This window comes from Pelmatolapia mariae, linkage group LG14 (genome assembly GCF_036321145.2).
Source record: "Pelmatolapia mariae isolate MD_Pm_ZW linkage group LG14, Pm_UMD_F_2, whole genome shotgun sequence".
NCBI lineage: Eukaryota > Metazoa > Chordata > Actinopteri > Cichliformes > Cichlidae > Pelmatolapia > Pelmatolapia mariae.
In genome coordinates, this window is record NC_086239.1 from 21,964,209 (window position 1) to 21,980,970 (window position 16,762).

General features: G+C 36.6%; 1 protein-coding gene across 2 annotated transcripts; it reads right to left on the reverse strand.

Annotated features, from left to right (window-relative positions):
- Positions 1–5,933: 5,933 nt before the first annotated feature.
- On the reverse strand, positions 5,934–10,329 carry il10ra (interleukin 10 receptor, alpha). 2 transcript variants are annotated; one of them, XM_063493666.1, is made up of 8 exons: positions 10,313–10,329; positions 9,975–10,047; positions 9,336–9,459; positions 8,908–9,077; positions 8,655–8,800; positions 8,339–8,504; positions 7,915–8,033; positions 5,934–7,759 (listed from the first exon to the last, which is right to left on the reverse strand). In XM_063493666.1, the coding sequence occupies exons 2-8, from the start codon at positions 10,036–10,038 to the stop codon at positions 6,851–6,853; spliced, it is 1,698 nt and encodes a 565-aa protein (XP_063349736.1). In that variant the 5' UTR covers positions 10,039–10,047; positions 10,313–10,329; the 3' UTR covers positions 5,934–6,850. The 2 variants fall into 2 exon arrangements, with proteins under 2 accessions (XP_063349736.1, XP_063349735.1); XM_063493665.1 differs by lacking the exon at positions 10,313–10,329 and having other exon boundaries at positions 9,975–10,213.
- Between the last annotated feature and the right edge of the window lie 6,433 nt (positions 10,330–16,762).

Consider the following 16,762-nt stretch of genomic DNA (forward strand, 5'->3'; position numbering starts at 1 on the left):
AGTAAATGAACAGGATTTTATGTAGAAGACTTTTCTACTCAACTTGAGCACTTAAAGCAGTTTGTATAACATGCCTCATTCACCCATTCATACAATCACTTTTTCCTACATTTAAGTACTTTATATCAGGAGCATCCTGGGGTTCAGTCTCATGCCTAAGATACTGATACAGGGGCAAATACAGGGACTGCAGTCTTTATCTTAATGCCAAAGAGAGCCAGAGATTTAACTACCAATCTTACAGTTAGTAGATTGCTCTATGTCCTGATTTAAAGTCACAAAATAGTCTCATTACAAATGTAAGGCTCTATGTTCAACATAGTATTCTTAAAGCTTAACTTTCTATTTTTGAGTTTGAGTGTCCAGTTATTTAATCATCAAACTGGTGACTGATTTGTTAAAAGGTTTTCCACTGCTCGCAGAGTGACAATGCAAAAGAATGACGGGCTAGTAGAACCACTTCTATTGTTCTAGCAATTGTTAATGAAGGTAGGGTAGAAGACGTGGAGAATATAGAAAGGAGATGAACCGGTTTTAAAGCATGACTGGTATGGGGACATGGAAAAGCAGACGCAGGCAAAGAGAGCAGAAGACAGAGAACTCTGCCTTTGGTCTAGTTCACAGTTGAGGCAAATAACTTAAAAAAGGCTGATGTAAAGTCGAGAAAGTGAGTGACACAGCTCAACTCCAAACAGACGGGGGAGACTCAAAGAAAGAAAAGTGATAACAACAGTCATCCTGAGAAGTCAACTATGGGGAATGGTGGTAAGAGTCTTTAAGCTGAGATACCTTTTTTTAGTTTTGTTTACAGTAAGCGTGACACACGCGAGAAAGTATCAAAAACTGTTCTGTGTAATGAGTCAGATTTATCTTTCTTGTCAAGTACTGGACTTTCGCAGAAAGTTTTCTTTAAACTTCATTTCTTTCTTGTTTTTTCTATAGATACACTGCTTTTAAATGTGTTGCTGGTTTTGCTTTTCTGTTTCATACAGTGACTAAGTGTTTTACATGCATTTTGTATTACAAGCTGTCAAATCTGAACTTACACAGATCTTTCTTGAAAGCTGTTAACGGTTCTGGAAGTTTATAAAGAGTTTATGGTGTGATACTTGTTTTTATTGAAAGCAATACCTCCCCAAATCAGATTTCTGTCTCTTAACTGTCTGTACCCTTGGTCTCTCAGTTTTGCATCAAAGAGAACCACTAGCGTAATGGCCAGTTTTATTTATTTTTATTTTTTGCTACAGATTGATTTTCCAATCAGAGTCAGAGAGAATATTCATTCAACACAAACACACATATATATATTGATCTAATTAGGCCCAAGAAACCAGACAGACTGTTTGGTAATTCATTTTTGTTAGAAATACCCTATGAAATTCAATTTCCATGTCATTTCAAAACTTTGTTTATTATTATTTACATGCCTGTAAGGTTATTGGAAAATGTATTAGTCTGTAGTATTGATCTAATTAACTAATTTTCTATTTGCAGAAAGCAGAGTAAACTCAACGGCAGTTGGGGTTCTTGTTGGCTTTGGAATCCTGTTCATTCTATTCACCATAGGCATTGTACAATTCTGCTGCAAGTACAAATGTAAAAAGTGTAAAAAATGCTGCAAGAAAAAAGGTGAGATAACAAAAGCATATATTTTCTAGTCTCCTTTTGGTCATGAAGAATATAGCTTGTGTCTACAGCATCTCTGCTGCTTCACCAATTAAAAAACGTACATTTAGTCAAGTCTAACAGTCATTATAAGTCATTATACTAACCACTGACTGTGAGTAACAAGGGTATTGAATTCATAACACAAATCAACTTTTTTTGCATCACAATTTGTGTTTGTAGCAAAGACACACACAGTACTGTGCAAAAGCCTTGAGCCAATTCTCATTTCTTTATATTTTGCTTCCAAAGAGCCAGAATTTCTTGTAATTTTTTTAAGTTGTCTTCGGGGATAGTTCCCCAGGCTTTCTGAAAAATTTTCAAAGTTTTTCTTTGGACAATGTCTGCTTTTTAGCTCCAGTCCTTGTACCTTCCCATTTTCAGATTTTTTTGTTTGTTTGTTTTGTTTGTTAAGCCACTTCAAACTGAAGTAAATTACATTGAGTAATTTAAGCATAAAAAAGGCAACTAACTCAAGGGATGAGCCAATGTTGTATGGGACATAGCATAAATTTAGAATCTGAAAGTCACGTTCTTAAGAAACAGGAAACAATCCAGCAAAGGATAGTCTCCTGAGAGATGCATCTGGCTCTTCAGCTGATCGATCTACTGTGCACTGAAGCTTAATCAGAAATGGTGTCAGTGGAAAGGTGGCTTTCAAGGAGGAAGGGAAAAAGGGAGAAAAGGTTGAGGTATGAGGGACTGAAGATCAGTGGCAACAAAAAAGTAGAACTTTCCAAATATGAAATTTTTGGTTCTATTCAATGTCAGTATGTACAGGAGGTCAAGAGAGAGGTATTACACTGAGTGTAATCTGTAAAACAAGGTGAAAGTTCTGTCTTGGTTTGGGGCAGCAGTTGTGTCGGGGATCTTGTTAAAATTGATGGAATTACGCATGCAGAAAAGTATAGCGAAATTTTGATACACCATCTAACAAGCATCTGATTGGCTTCCAAGAAAAAAAGTAGATCTCTGAATGTCCTTCAAGAACCTACTTTAATACATTAAACAAAAGCTTGCTCAAAAGAAGTTATGCTATGTCATACCACATATTAACTTTCATGTTAGAATTGTACGAACTCCATTCCTGCGTTGTATACTGTGTATTAGATTCGGTAAATCGCTGCATATAGTTCCTTTTGTTCTAGCAATAAATGATGAAATGATGAGTTCCTCAGGTCAGTTCCACAAAAGTGGAATGAACCCGCTTATTTTTCAGAAACATCGATTTCAACATGCACAAAAACGGAAAATAAAAGAAACTATCCACATGGTGTAATAATTTGACTGAAACAACTCTCTAAATATCCTTCTGAAACTGTCATACGTGTGGTTAAATGCTTGACTGCATCACTGCCCAGCAGTAATGCTACAGCATGATAAATCCACCACACTATTGTGCTTTAGAAACCTTACTTATTATGTCTCCTTTTATTCTGTAGAGCCGTCAGTGAAAGACAAAGTGCTCACGTAAGTAGATTTTTTCAACAATGACCTTTGAGTGTAGATCTTTCACATGCATTTTAAAAGTTTTATTTCCTCCTTTGCTTCATGATCACATGGGTGTTTTTGATTTTATGCTTCACAGCAAAGTCGGCCTGAAGAAGGCTCCCCCTCCCTTCTCCATTAGCAGAAGCATAAAATAACATCTTGTCTGTGTTTCGATCATCACCTTGATGGAAGGCATTCAGTCGTTTGTCACTTTCCTACACACCACCTACCTTTTTTCAACATGTATGGCTCTGTTCCTGCTTGTTATTTGCTGCTTTATGTTGGTGTAAAAACCTGAGGAAAACCCAGACTGAGGGGTTTGTTTACCATGTTACTTTTTGATTCCTTTTGATTATATTTGTATCATGCAACAACTTTATTCTATAGTTATGTTTAAGAAAATGCAAACTTTTTCTTAAAACAAGGAGAGGTGTTGCATTTTTTTCTGTATATGCAGAACTACGTTGCTGTTAATATCATGTGATTTTAAGAATATAAAATTATAGATGTAAATAAATATTTCCATCCAATTTCACACTGGCAGTTTTGTTATGTGTCATGAGAAACTGACAAGATGTTGCGGTGTCCCGTGATACAGATTTGAGTATGCACACACACATGCACACACACCAATGGGAGGAAGCATATATACACTTGTATTGCAGAGGAGACTTTTTTTTTTTTTTTTTTGCATTGAAGGCAGAATATCAACAACTCAACCACAGCAACACGGCAGTTTTCTGGTAAGCTGCAGGTGACTTCCCTCCTAATGCACATGCACATAATGGTTCCTTTCTGATACTTGTGATAATTGGTAAAGTCCTTATAGTCGCATTATTTTATTTCCCATAATGAAACTGAACCTTGTCTAAGTCATGTATTGAAAAAACAATGACCTCTCTGAGGTGGGGGTGAATAAATGTCATCTTTTGAATTCAGTGAAAATGAGTCATATCTCACAGAAGACAAAAGTTTTTTTTTTTTACAACCGAAATAGTTTTAGATGGTTTTTAACTCAAGCTGTAAAAACAAACCTTCATATCTGTACAACAATAGAGTTACATTCTCTACTAAAGCTCTAAAATAGAAAATATAATGTATTAACTTTTCAGTGCCCAAAATATTTCACTGACTGCACATAAATTTGCATGTGAAGATATTTGCAGTCACTGATCATTGGATATGCATGGATTACTGAACTGACAAAAATCAGCTATGAAACCCTGGGGCAATGCATAAACCTTTTGGTTTTAGACATTGAGGTCTTATATCTTCACAACATCACTCAGATTTTTTTTTAAGACAAAGATGTTTCATGTAGTTTAACAAGTCTCAAAAAATGAGTCAGCAAAGAGTAAATATACGATTACATGCAAAACTGTCTTTTCTAATAGTAATTCTGAAACAGTTCCAATACTCTGGTTAACATTTAACATTTAATATTTATTGTTTTTATTGGTAAACATCACCCAAAAAATAGGTAAATAAGAGTTGTTCTTTTTTTTACTTGGCTTCAGATTTAGATTTGCTGTTGTTTTATTGCAGGAATATTAGATTCTCAGTACTGAACAGTTGTATTGTTAAGGATTTGGTATCTACAACACATTTTCTATAGTAGGATAGTAGTTTATTGACTCAGTGATTCAAGTGACAGTGTTTTATTATTAAATGGAAAACAGTTCCATATTTTTGTTATTTCATTGGGAATTAAGCTGGCAATCATGTGAGGAAGGCTTTTCATTTTTTGATGAAAAGATGAAAACTGAGCCTCTTCTTTTAACGGGTTTTATTTCTGTGATGTCAGTCTTTGCTGGCAACATAAGATAAAGCATAAGCTGCACTATAGTTCTTGTGATACCTGCCATAACTTGTCTATGCATTGGCTCTAGTACTGTAAGTACAGTAACTTGTCAACAGAGAAGGATTTAATCTGGCAATAATGGGAAAAACAAAGTGACATGTTTCTCATTGTTAACTAATGTGGGTGTAGGCGTATTTTGAAATCATACAGAGGACAAAACCCAGTTTTGGAAGTTTTGTGTTGCACTTTAATTGTCTTAAAATTAGCCAAGTATTTTTCCAGTTTTGGTAATTGAACCGGGAGTTCCCCTCAAGTTCAATTACCAACCTGGAGAATGCACAGACATTCAAAAAAAGTAAGGGAACAGTAGGAGCGCATAAAGAAAGTTTTACCACAGGAATTCCCAACATGTTAACGTTCTATAATAATCATCAGTGTATATGTAAAAATATTATGATAAGTTGCATGAAACTGTCTTACTTCCCTGTATGCAGTTTATACAGAATACCTGTCACAGGATTTCCCTAATGCTGTTTGGTGTATGAAAATCTACCCATATTGACAATATTCATTCTCTTCTCGGGACTTTTTTAGAAATGGGGTAAGGCCTGACAGAGGAAGTGTTTGTTTCTCAGTTTAGAAGCTTCAAAACCACTGACCTGGTTCCTGTACATAATTTGCATATGGAGATCCCTAGTAGCCTACAGATTGTCTTATGTAATGGTTCTTTAAAGAAGGTATCATTTTGTTGTCTCAGGGTTTTCCTTGGGTTTTCTTTAGTCATGGTTTCTGAAAACAGCATGTCATCTGCCAACTGGTTTCACTGACTTGTGAGTGTCTAAAAATAATATTCGCTTAGTTCTAAATTGGATAAAAAGTTTGCTGTTCAACAAAATAATTTGCAATGCCACATAAAGTTGCAGGTGACTGGATAATCCATAAGACTTAAATGCAAATGACAAGAGTTTGACTTTTTAACTTAATTTAATAATTCTTTTCAAAAAATATTTTCAAGTTCCACTTTCACTTTTTCCACTTTTCACTCACTGTTTAGCTAGGTTTAGGCATTGTTTTTAGGAATCTTAGCAACATATGAATTTTACAGACTAGTCCAAGGTAAAGTTTTAATCATGAGTAGCACATGTATCAGCAAAGACATTAAATAAACAGACTAATAAATAGACTGAACAAAGAAGTAGCTGGTCTATAAGCACAAACATGAAAATATTTTGCCATGTAAGAAAACATGAAAGAGAATCAGACACTAAATGCTCTTTATATCAAAGTTTGCTTGTTAAGTAAGGTGAAACCACTTGTTATTGTAAAAGGTTTGTGGATTGATTAAGTATCATGAAACTGTGTGAATTAAACACACTGCTGAGAAATAAGAACACTCTCATGTGGGCAACTGCAATAAAGTTCATTGTTGGCGGCGATGAAATCACAAAATGTCCAAGAGCATATAATTGTCAAGCCGTTTCTCTTCAGTGCTCCCCACACAGTTTCACTTCCGGCAGACAACACATTAGTCAGTTGTAAATAGACTCAGTGAAACAGGGTTAAAAAGGGTGTTTCTTAGAATCTTCTCAGTCTTTATAATCTCCCAAGACTCCTTCCAACGGTTACCAGTCAGTAGCTGTGTAATCTAACCTCTGTTTCCTTCCTACAGTATGTTCAGTAACTGCCTGTTAACCACTCGGTTTTATCCCCAAGATTTCCGCATGTTTTTTCAGTTTCTGGCACTGGAGCTTTTTACCTCACTCTAGTGCTTCTGTTTCATTAAGTGTAGAAAATGTGAGTTTATTGCTCCAGTATTGCACTGTAACATGCGGTGGCAGGATTTTTTTTCTTTTTTCTTTTTAAATAAAGTGTTTTGTCACATCTCACAGTTTATCAGTCAATTTTCAGCTGTACATCGCAGAGAGAAAGGGACACATTGTTCATATTGAAGTCCTGCCCACACTTCACTAAGGGCAGTGGGGACAGAGAGGTCAGCAGAGGAAAATCCCTCAGTGGAAAGACTGATTCTAAGTCATCCATCATGTGTGTGTCAGTTTGTTTCTCTCTAGAGTAACCTGGATGTGTAACATCTCCTTTGTAAGAGTCTATTAAATCAGATTGGCTTACAAGTAGTCCATTTTCAATAGACACTTTTCTATATTGTTTGATGACTTTGGTTTCATCGTGGCCTTGCTGATGACACCAAATGCACTGACCAGCTCCTGAACAGATACACGACTGAGGCCCAGCTCTGTAGCCCGTGACCACCTCGGCCAAAACCAAGTCTGGAAGTATCTGTTTAAATGTTTCCTCGTCTTCAGAAGCTTGCATCTGCACATCTGAAGGACTCTGGCTGCGATAATTACCTCCAGCAGCAGACTCTTTTAGAGGCCCACTGTCCTGCCCATCCAGGTTTATGCAAGAAATCATCTGGCAGCCCAGACCCACCCCACTGTCCTCTCTTTTCTGACTGGAATCAGCCCGCTCAGTCTCAAGTGGGTAATCTGTTTGGCTGCTAGTTGTGCTTTCAGGTCCTCCCATGCTTCCACAGCCACTGTCATCTTGTCTCATTGGTGGATTCTCTTCATTGTTTGAGTTAGACTCCATACTGAGCCCACTATCCATGCTGGTCCTCCTCTCCTCTTCTTCATTGTCCTCTGTTACTGTAAGATGACTGATTGGGTCTTTCACACCATCTTTCATGTCTTTTCTGTATGGTGACAGAAACCATCCTTTGTCTGTAACCACCTCCACAGTCCCATCTTCAACATAGAGTGGAAGCCAGCCACTAGCAGGGGATTTCTAAGGTGAGTCAAAGAAAAGAGAAAATTAGGTTTGACTTATGAACCATAGGATTAGTGTACATTGTAAGATCTCTTTTCAAAATACTGTTTTTCTGTTTTCCAAATAGTTGACACTACAAGTGTGCACAGTTGTCTATAGTTTACTGTACCTACCAGTGCAGCAGGTGTTTTCTCTGGACTTTTCAGGTAACACAGCAGGCAGACTGCTATGATTGCAATGAATGCCAGCCCACCCACAACTGACAGGGATGATACGGCAATAATGTAATATTCTGAAAAGAGCAAAAGCACCAAAGAATTTAACAAATGTGAGTGTCTTGCTGAAAAAAAGCAAGGCTATAGCTGAGCTTTTATCATACTAACAATGATACTTCATAAAGGTCAATCCCGTGTTGTAAATATGAATCTACCACACACAGTGGACGATAGATGCTTTATTAAGATTTGTTTTAATGCTGAAAAATTTTCAAATGTTTGGCATTTAGCTGCCATTCCTGTTTTCAGGCCCTGTGTAAATGTGTTTTATAGTAGACCTAGTTAATAATCTTCCTAAATAATCTACCATTTTTTTCTTTACCTGGCTCTGGCAACAGCAGACACTGTTTTTTGGAAACACTGCTGGTGTAGAGATTTCCACTGCCCTCTAACTTGACGCTGACACAGTACTCTTTACCCCAATGGAGAGAAGTGAAAGTAGTCTTCTGATCCTCTTCCATATCATCATTCAAGTATGCCGTGGTATTCTGTAGGGCAAGAACATAGCTGTTTTTTTCTTTAAATAAGCTTTAAATAATGAAAGTAAGGGCAATTCATCACTATATTTTCCAGGCTTAAATTATGAAGTTGTTGGAAAGGTATAAAAACCTTATTCCTTTAACCTAATCCTAACCTACCTTATTATCTTGTCCTTTCTCCTCTAGGTAAATCGTATAGATTAGACCAAAAGGAAAAATCTTCTTCAGAATGGGTTTTGGGTGAACAGAGACGGTTATAGTGCTGGATGTAGCCCACAATGTGAAGGAGGGAGGTTGCAGTTTGCCTATGATCAGAGAAAGGAAAGAAAAAAAAATCTTATTATGTGTCTGAATTATTAATTACAGCATTTTAACCTTGAAATAACACAACAAAATGAAAATCAGTACTTACTTTCATTCAGGAGAAATCTTTTAAGAACCCAACCAGACTTGTTACTCCCTGCTACCAGCTGAACTCTGACCTTGTATTTAGTCTGAAAATCAGGTATAAAACTGCTAAGGCTGCAGTAGGTATCATTAATCTGTGTGCAACTTGCCAAAATGTCCCAGTCATCGTTGAACCTAAGGACAGAAAACAGTCACCAAAATAAAAAATGTGAACTTAAAAAAAAAAGGTTTAGTAACTCTTAGTTGAAAAATAATTAGCATCACATGCTTGAAAAACAAACTGAAGACAAAAATAAAATTACGTCACAGAGAATAAAAACAATAGAAAGTTTTGGGGAAATTTAATAAAAAAAAATAAGGGTAAGGAAGTTCAGAAATTGACATATTGTAAGTCTGTAAAAGGATTCTTACTGATATGTAAGTTAAACTTACTTTGCCATTTCCACATTGTAGTAGTAATTTGAAGGTGCATCCTCAGGTGTGTCCCAATGTAGTATTACCTCCCCATCCAAAATTTTCACCATCACATTGGCAGGGCCAGGAATGCCCTCTGCTCCTGATATAGAAAAAAGAGGTTAAGATGTCATTAATTGTTACAATAATGGAAGTTTAAAAAAAATATATACACATATTTTTTTCAAACACGAAGCTTCGAATTCCTGTATATGGGGAATGAGCTATAAAGTCAATGGTAATGTAAAACCCTGTTAACATATTCCGAAAGTGTTACTGCCAGACGTTTTTGTGTGGAACTTGTGGTCAAGAAAAGAAGAAAAAGAAGCTGACAAGCGTTGATTTATGGGATCTCCAACTAAGTGTCTCTGGGTTTTTTGGAAAGGGAACAGAATTTCCACTCTTGCTGTTGAGCTCATTTACTGGTATGATTGTATGAGGCTTCATATGATCATAGAAATAATAAAAATATTATAAATGATCGTGAAGGAAAAATATAGTATGTTCTAAATACTTTTTAAATTGTTATTTGAGTAAATGATCAACTGTGAGTTTTTTTCCGTAACTGGACATACTAAGTAAGATTACAAATAGAGCATATGAAAAGCTTTTAATTACCTGACACAAGGTTCATGTAGATCATTAAGAAGACAAAATCCAGCAATTTGGCTTTGATATCCATTTCAAGTATCTGGAAATACACCATTTAGTTAGAATCCGGTTAGTAGTCGCCAACAGAGTCCCTTATTCCAGTCATCACCGACAGAAACATCCAGCCTCCACATCGGCACTGTGTAACTGTACAGAAGAGCTAAACTAAACTGTCGATTAGTATTAACAAGGAGGAAGCAGCTGTTTTCTGCTGATACTGTGCTGCCTACACATCTGCGGTACAAAGAAGAAGAGGCCCCTTGTTTTTCGAAAATGATTTTATTTACATAGTTCTCACCAAGTACCTTCGTCGCTCGCCTAACTCCCCTCCCTCTCAGATGATGAGTTTCCTGTTGTGACTATATCCGTGACGTTGCTGCTAGTTTCATCTCTCGCTTGCTCTTGCCTTTCTCAACAAGAGAGCCCTTTCTTCCTCTTTTGTTTTTTCTTTTCCCCTTTCCATGCTCTCACCGGGCTCATAATGTAATTAGTGTTGAGCACTATCAGAAAAAAACACAGTTGGAGTGTGTCTACACCAGATATGAGAAGAGGAAGCTTTCAGGAATTCCCCTTTCACTTTTTTTCCCCCTAAAATGTAGGCAGTAGTTACTATCAAAGACTCATTCTGGTGTTTATCAGTTCACTTTGTATACTCTTTTGTTTATGTAATTTCTGTTTTTTCACTGACAAATATAAAATGTAAACTCAGGAAACTCGTCTTAACACTGGTTTCCTCTTTTAGGTTTTGTCTACCTTTTCCTGTGACACTTTGTTCAGCACGACCTCCTTTGTGGTTTGATGCATTGCATATGTTGTTTCTTTTTTTTTCTTTTTGCACTTAACCATGGCTGAAGATAGAAGAACAGAGACAACTAAAAATGCACATTAATTATAGGCACAATTAGGATGAATGTGCTTACTTTACAGCATTAAAACTTAAATGAATCAAAAATAAAGGTCTTGAAAGTCAGATTGCACTTGATGAGAAGAATAAATCATGAGCTTGTGTGGATAACAGGCATATAGCTTCATCATGCATTATACCATATTAATATGTCGCAAGCATGCGAGTTATTATGTGCGATTAGGCAGAAACATTTTTCTATGTTCTTTAAAAACTTACATTATCTAACGTGAGGGATGCAAGGCAACCTATATCTTTAAATATTACATGAATAAAGTATATACTTTTATCTACAGTATGTGCGCAAGAAACCACAGTGACTACCAGGCCTTATCTCTACACCTCATCCTACACAAAATTTCAGTAGTTCAGTTCATTACTCCTGTTTTGCAGATTAACAAAGAAAGCTGACGGCATAATGTGTGTTATGGGTAGATATATCGATTTCTGGTTAAGAAATGACTCATAAAAATACCCCTTGTTAAACCGTTAACAATCACTTATTCCTGCACAATTCTCCGATTTTTCATTGTGTCCATCATTGTCTCTGCTGATTATCAAGGCTTAAAAGCGTCACATACAAATTACTTTTCTTCCTCTGTCTGCTGGATTCTGCTCATTCATTACCGTAAATGTGTAAAGGGTATTGATTTACTGCTTAACATAAGTTCCCTAAAACAAATAGGACATAGACTGCTGAACCTGCAATGTCATCTAGCCTTCCTCATCTTTTTAAACTGTTTCAGGCTTTACCCAGTTTTTCCAACAAAAGAACAAGTCTGGTGCCCATGGGAGTACCACACTCTTTCTTTTATTGTGATTGCATGTGACTTATGCTTAGTCCACTGAAACTGTATCAGAAAGAGGATTGGTTGGATCTAGCACAAACCTCAATATCTAAATTATACCAAAGAGAAATACATTGGGATGTTGATTTATTCAAGGAGCTTTTATCTAGATATACTTTAGTAAAGAGTGCCTTCCATTTCTGAGAAGCAGCTTTCTCTTAAAGTTAGCCATATATACCCCCATGTTTTCTCACCTCCTCCTCTCATGTGATTTCTTTTTAGTTTTACTTCCCAGTAAATGCAAACAGGGTCTCTGCAAAGCACACCACATCTCTATTTGATAATGTCAGGTGGACAGAGAGCCGCTGACTAAATGTGAGCTGTGGGGGGAGGGAGTCTTTTTTAAAAGGTCACAAGATCAACTGCTGTTGTTCAGAACAGGGACTTTCTTGCAAGCCACTTTTTAAGTTATAAGTGCCCTTTGGCTTCATGCACAATAAGATCACCCTCTAGTGGTGTGAAAAGGTGTATCATAACAGTGAATATACTCTCTAGTGTGTATCACAGACTCAGTGCATCATTAAGTATCTCATTAATATCAGCCATGAATAAACCACTAATGAGCAGACAAATTAAAATGCTGAACATCAGGTCTCATAATACAGATCTACATTACAACACCTGGATTATACTTAAGCACATTTCCTTTAAGGTCATTATCTTTTATGCATCAGTTTTACAGTCATGCAGAGTCACAACAAAGGAAACTTGGGGGAAGATAACAGGCGGATGACGTGTCACAAATCATCTAGATTCAGATCTAAAACTGTGTTTACAGTTTGCGAATGTCCCACATTCATGTTTCCAAAAAGTTGATTCTGTTCATCTGGATTTTGCATTCAGCGCCCGAAGAAGACACCTGGATGAGTCATGAAACATTTCTGAAACTGTAAATTTAACATCCAGATGAACAGAATCAGCTTCCTGGGATTCCCTTACCTGGATGACTGAGGATATGTGAAGACATTCATGTTTACAGTTTGTAAGATACGTATTATGCAACATGCTCAACAACGGTTCAGCAAAGATGAGCAACAGAGATGCAAAGAGTTTGCAGAAATAGTATCCACTACACTAAACTACAGATGAGTGAAAAAATTAAAGCCAGAACTAAGACAAAGTTGGTATTAACATTGTGTTAGACCGGTATGTGCTGCCATAACAACTTCACTGTGTGTTGTATTGATGCTATAAGCCTCTGGAACTCTACAGGTGAAAAGAAGCTGGTTTTTTTGCTTAAAAGATATTCCATCGGGAGGGTAATGAAGAGCGTAAAAGTTCAAAAGACCCAAAAAACACTCCAGCAAAATGCCACCCGAAGCAAAACATTTCCTGGATTCCATCACTGTAGGGAAGATTTGAGTTTTTTCTTTAATTTTCACCAACATACCAGTATTTCCCAACCAAGTGGGAAATACTGAGGATGATCAGCCTAGTGGGACTTTCAGATTTTCAAGAGTCTCAATGGTTTGGCACCACCTTATTCAACTGACTTTTGCGTCGCTGCATTTCCAGCTGCTCCTCAATAATCCTAGATCAAACCTTAAAAGCAGAGGTGATAGAGCCTTTTCATTTGTGGCTCCTAATTGAAGGAACAACCGATCATTTCACATAAAAGCCACCCACTCTCTTAGTCATTTCAAAACACTGTTTAAAACCTACTTATTCTTGCTTGCTATTAGTTCTAGTTGAGCAGAGTACACTAGTTTTTATTATGCAAACACAGACTTATGTGTATTTTTCCTTTCATGATTTTAGTGTATATTTATTTTTGATTTAGTGATTTTTATGCATAGCGTATATCTCTTATAACCTGTACAACAATTGAGGTTGTTTAAAATCTGCTATAGAAATAAATTCCGACCTGACTTGACTTGTCAGTTATACATTTTGCAATGGTCAAAGTGAAAACAGCGATGAAAATTATGTTTTAGTTTCAAATTGAAGGGGGTAAAAAAGAACAACTGAAGAAATGTGTGGCTGCAAGAGGAAGTAGATCATATGTAAAGTGAATCTGGCAGGTGCAAATCAGAAATACCCAGGAGCCACATCTGTGCGGAAAGGCACCAACTTCGTGAGAAAAATGCTTTTTCACACATCCAAAATTACTTGTATTACCACGATTTGGTTCCTTGGGATTTTGCCACCAGTGTTTCATTTTGCTTAACGTTTTAAAGCCCGAACAATGAAATAATTACCATAAAATTCAAATTGGTAGCACTTTATAATAATGTCAAAGTATTAACTACTGTTAAGATATTAGTAAATCATTAACATGTACTTAATTCATAATTTATATAGCATTACCCCTCCTTATTATGACATTTATAAATACAGAGATATTATTATGACTATGATTATGATTATGATTATTACTAGCAGTAATGTAGTAGCAGTGATAGCTGTACATAGTTACACCATGTACAGTAGTGATAGCTGTACATGGAGTGACTGTAACAGATATACTTATAAATATAATATTAATACAGATAAAAACACATCTATATTTATGAATGACAGACTAATTCAACATATATGATGATTTAAGCACTTGCTTATACCTTAATAATACCTTAATACTAATGCTTAATAGTGTGACATCAATTTAATAGTGCTACCTTTATTCTTTTTTGAAAGTGGAATGTTTATTTAACCTTCTGAAAAAAATGAATTCAATACCAATTTTGGATATTTTAATTTTAATTTATATCATATTTCCATTTTTTTGCAATGTAGTAATTATTATGTATTATACAATGTAAAATATATTGTTCAATTTATTTTTGTTTTTAAGAAGTGCTGTGCAATACTGCAAATTCTGGTATCAACCTGATACCAAGTAAATACGGGACCAGTATTGCCATAGCGATACCGATACATAGGGGAGAGCAGTGTGTCATGATTTATGAGATGAATCATCATACGATGATATCATCTTACGATGATAGAAACAAAGTATCAATCCTATCGTGCCAGTATTGATCCATTAACAATACTAATAAACTATCAATATTTGTATCGATTCACCCACCTCTATTTTTCAGACGGAGAAATTGCACTAATAATGTAGAAGTCTTCCTGGGTAGATGCTAGGTGGAACGGAAATGCTGTAGGTGAGGTCAGACGCTGGAGACTTGGGGGAATAAAGATTAAACAGACACTTTTTGAAGCTTAAAACACACCAGAAAATTGACAGACAACAACACATATCTGCATAATAATTTCCAACACCCTGGAGGACAACAAGGAGAATTTGGATGCTCTGAAGGAATACACTGACTGCTGCTTCGACGCTATAGTCAGAAAGAAGGCCCAGAGTTTCTCTTCCCCAGCCAAGAACGAGATGCCGTCTTCCAAGAGAAGTCATGGACCAGACGACCAGATAGCCAGGAGGAGCTGGTCGTCTGTTCGGGGTCCAGGCTGATGGGCTGCTCTGCTGTTGCGGGGCCGGGCAGTCTGCTTGTCTCCATCCCAGAATGAAGGGGATCATCTCCTGGGTTTGTGAGCTGATTGCACCTCTGGTGGTATTGGTCCCTGGACCTAGGAGTATAGAGTGTGTGATTCTCAAAGTTTTTTTGTCTCTCTCTCCCTCTTCTTCTCCTCTATTTTCATGTCCCTCTCTTTCTGTAAACTTTCTCCCCAACTTCCGTTTCTTGCTTTTTTTCTTTTCTGTCCCCCTGTCTTGTCCGTTTATTGTTGTAATAATCCAAAATAAAAAATTCTAATAAAGTTCCAATAACAAAATGACAATTATAGCCATTATACTCTCACATGGCTCATGTATTAATCATGATACACTAGGTGTTCAGGGTTTAAATACACTGTGGTGAATTCTACATCCATGAATTCCAGATTGAAAAAGAAATCATGTCATACTCTCGGGAGAAGAGGCCAGTTGGGTCCAGGGCCCTGACAGCTCAGCTGAGGTTATTTGAGCTTCATACTGTGAATCAATCTTAGTATGCTGCTGCTACAAAACTGGTCTGACAGGTAGGATATTGGTGCACTGGACACACCCGTCTCTGTGAAGCAAAGAAGGAAGGATTTACATGGGAGGTATTACGATGGGAGGGGGAAGATAGGCCTACCTACCTGTTGCTTGGTTTAATTTGAGTGGGAAACACAGTTGAGTGGAAAGCAGAGGAGAAGAAAGGAAGGAGAAGAACAAACGTGCTTAATGTTTCACCACCATGCTCCAGACTGTGTAAACCTGCACTGAAAAAGCTCCACCCACCTGCTCTCACCTCCACTCTACACGCTTTGCTTTCCTGAATCCAATGGATAAACATGACCCGGTAGGTTCTGATTCTTGCTGGTGTGTCTTCACTCAAAAGTCAAACTTCCCACTTAATTACTGTTCACCTGAATGATGGCTGTGTTTTCTGCTTCAGTTTGCATTATTTTGAATTTAGAGAACTGTGTTGCTTGTGAGTATATGTAGCATTCCCCAGAAGGCTGAAGAATGTTGTTCAGTATAGAGATTACAGAGCGAAAGGTTTGACTTGTTTCACTTTCCTTCTGGTGAAACAGGTGTTATAGAGGCTTTCTGTCTTAGCTTATCTAGTCTATATGGGCAATTATTTGTATTCTTTATTCAATTTTAGACTGTGTAATATAGAGATATGGTATAGATGCACTAACACATAAACAAATCCCTGTGTCTGTGAAATTGTGTATATTCCTGATGCGATGATGGAGGAAATAATGTTATTAAACTTCACATTTTCACTGTACTAACTCTTGTCTTTTTAGATAAAATAAAGAGAGAGATAAAATACCTGTAATTGCAGGTTTCTGCATTTCATTGTATGTTCTGGATATTGTGTTTGAATCTAGAATTATTAATTTTGCACATACAAGGCAGGCAGATTAAAAAAAAGGGGACAGTTTTAGTTTACTATTTTATATCAGATTATGTTGTAGCTTACCCTGAACTGTGCAAACAGAAGAAAATGGATGGATGGATTTTGTAATTTTAGATGACATGGTTTTTTTTTTGAGTG

What these genes read in the sequence shown, in the direction of transcription:
- il10ra (XM_063493665.1), bottom strand. Translation starts at nt 10,062, where the DNA reads ATGGTGTATTTCCAGATACTTGAAATGGATATCAAAGCCAAATTGCTG. An exon ending in AGAAAGGACAAGATAATAAG is followed by an intron (nt 8,505 to 8,654) that starts GTAGGTTAGGAT and finishes CTTGCCCTACAG; the next exon opens with AATACCACGGCATACTTGAA. An exon ending in AGAAAACACCTGCTGCACTG is followed by an intron (nt 7,760 to 7,914) that starts GTAGGTACAGTA and finishes GACTCACCTTAG; the next exon opens with AAATCCCCTGCTAGTGGCTG.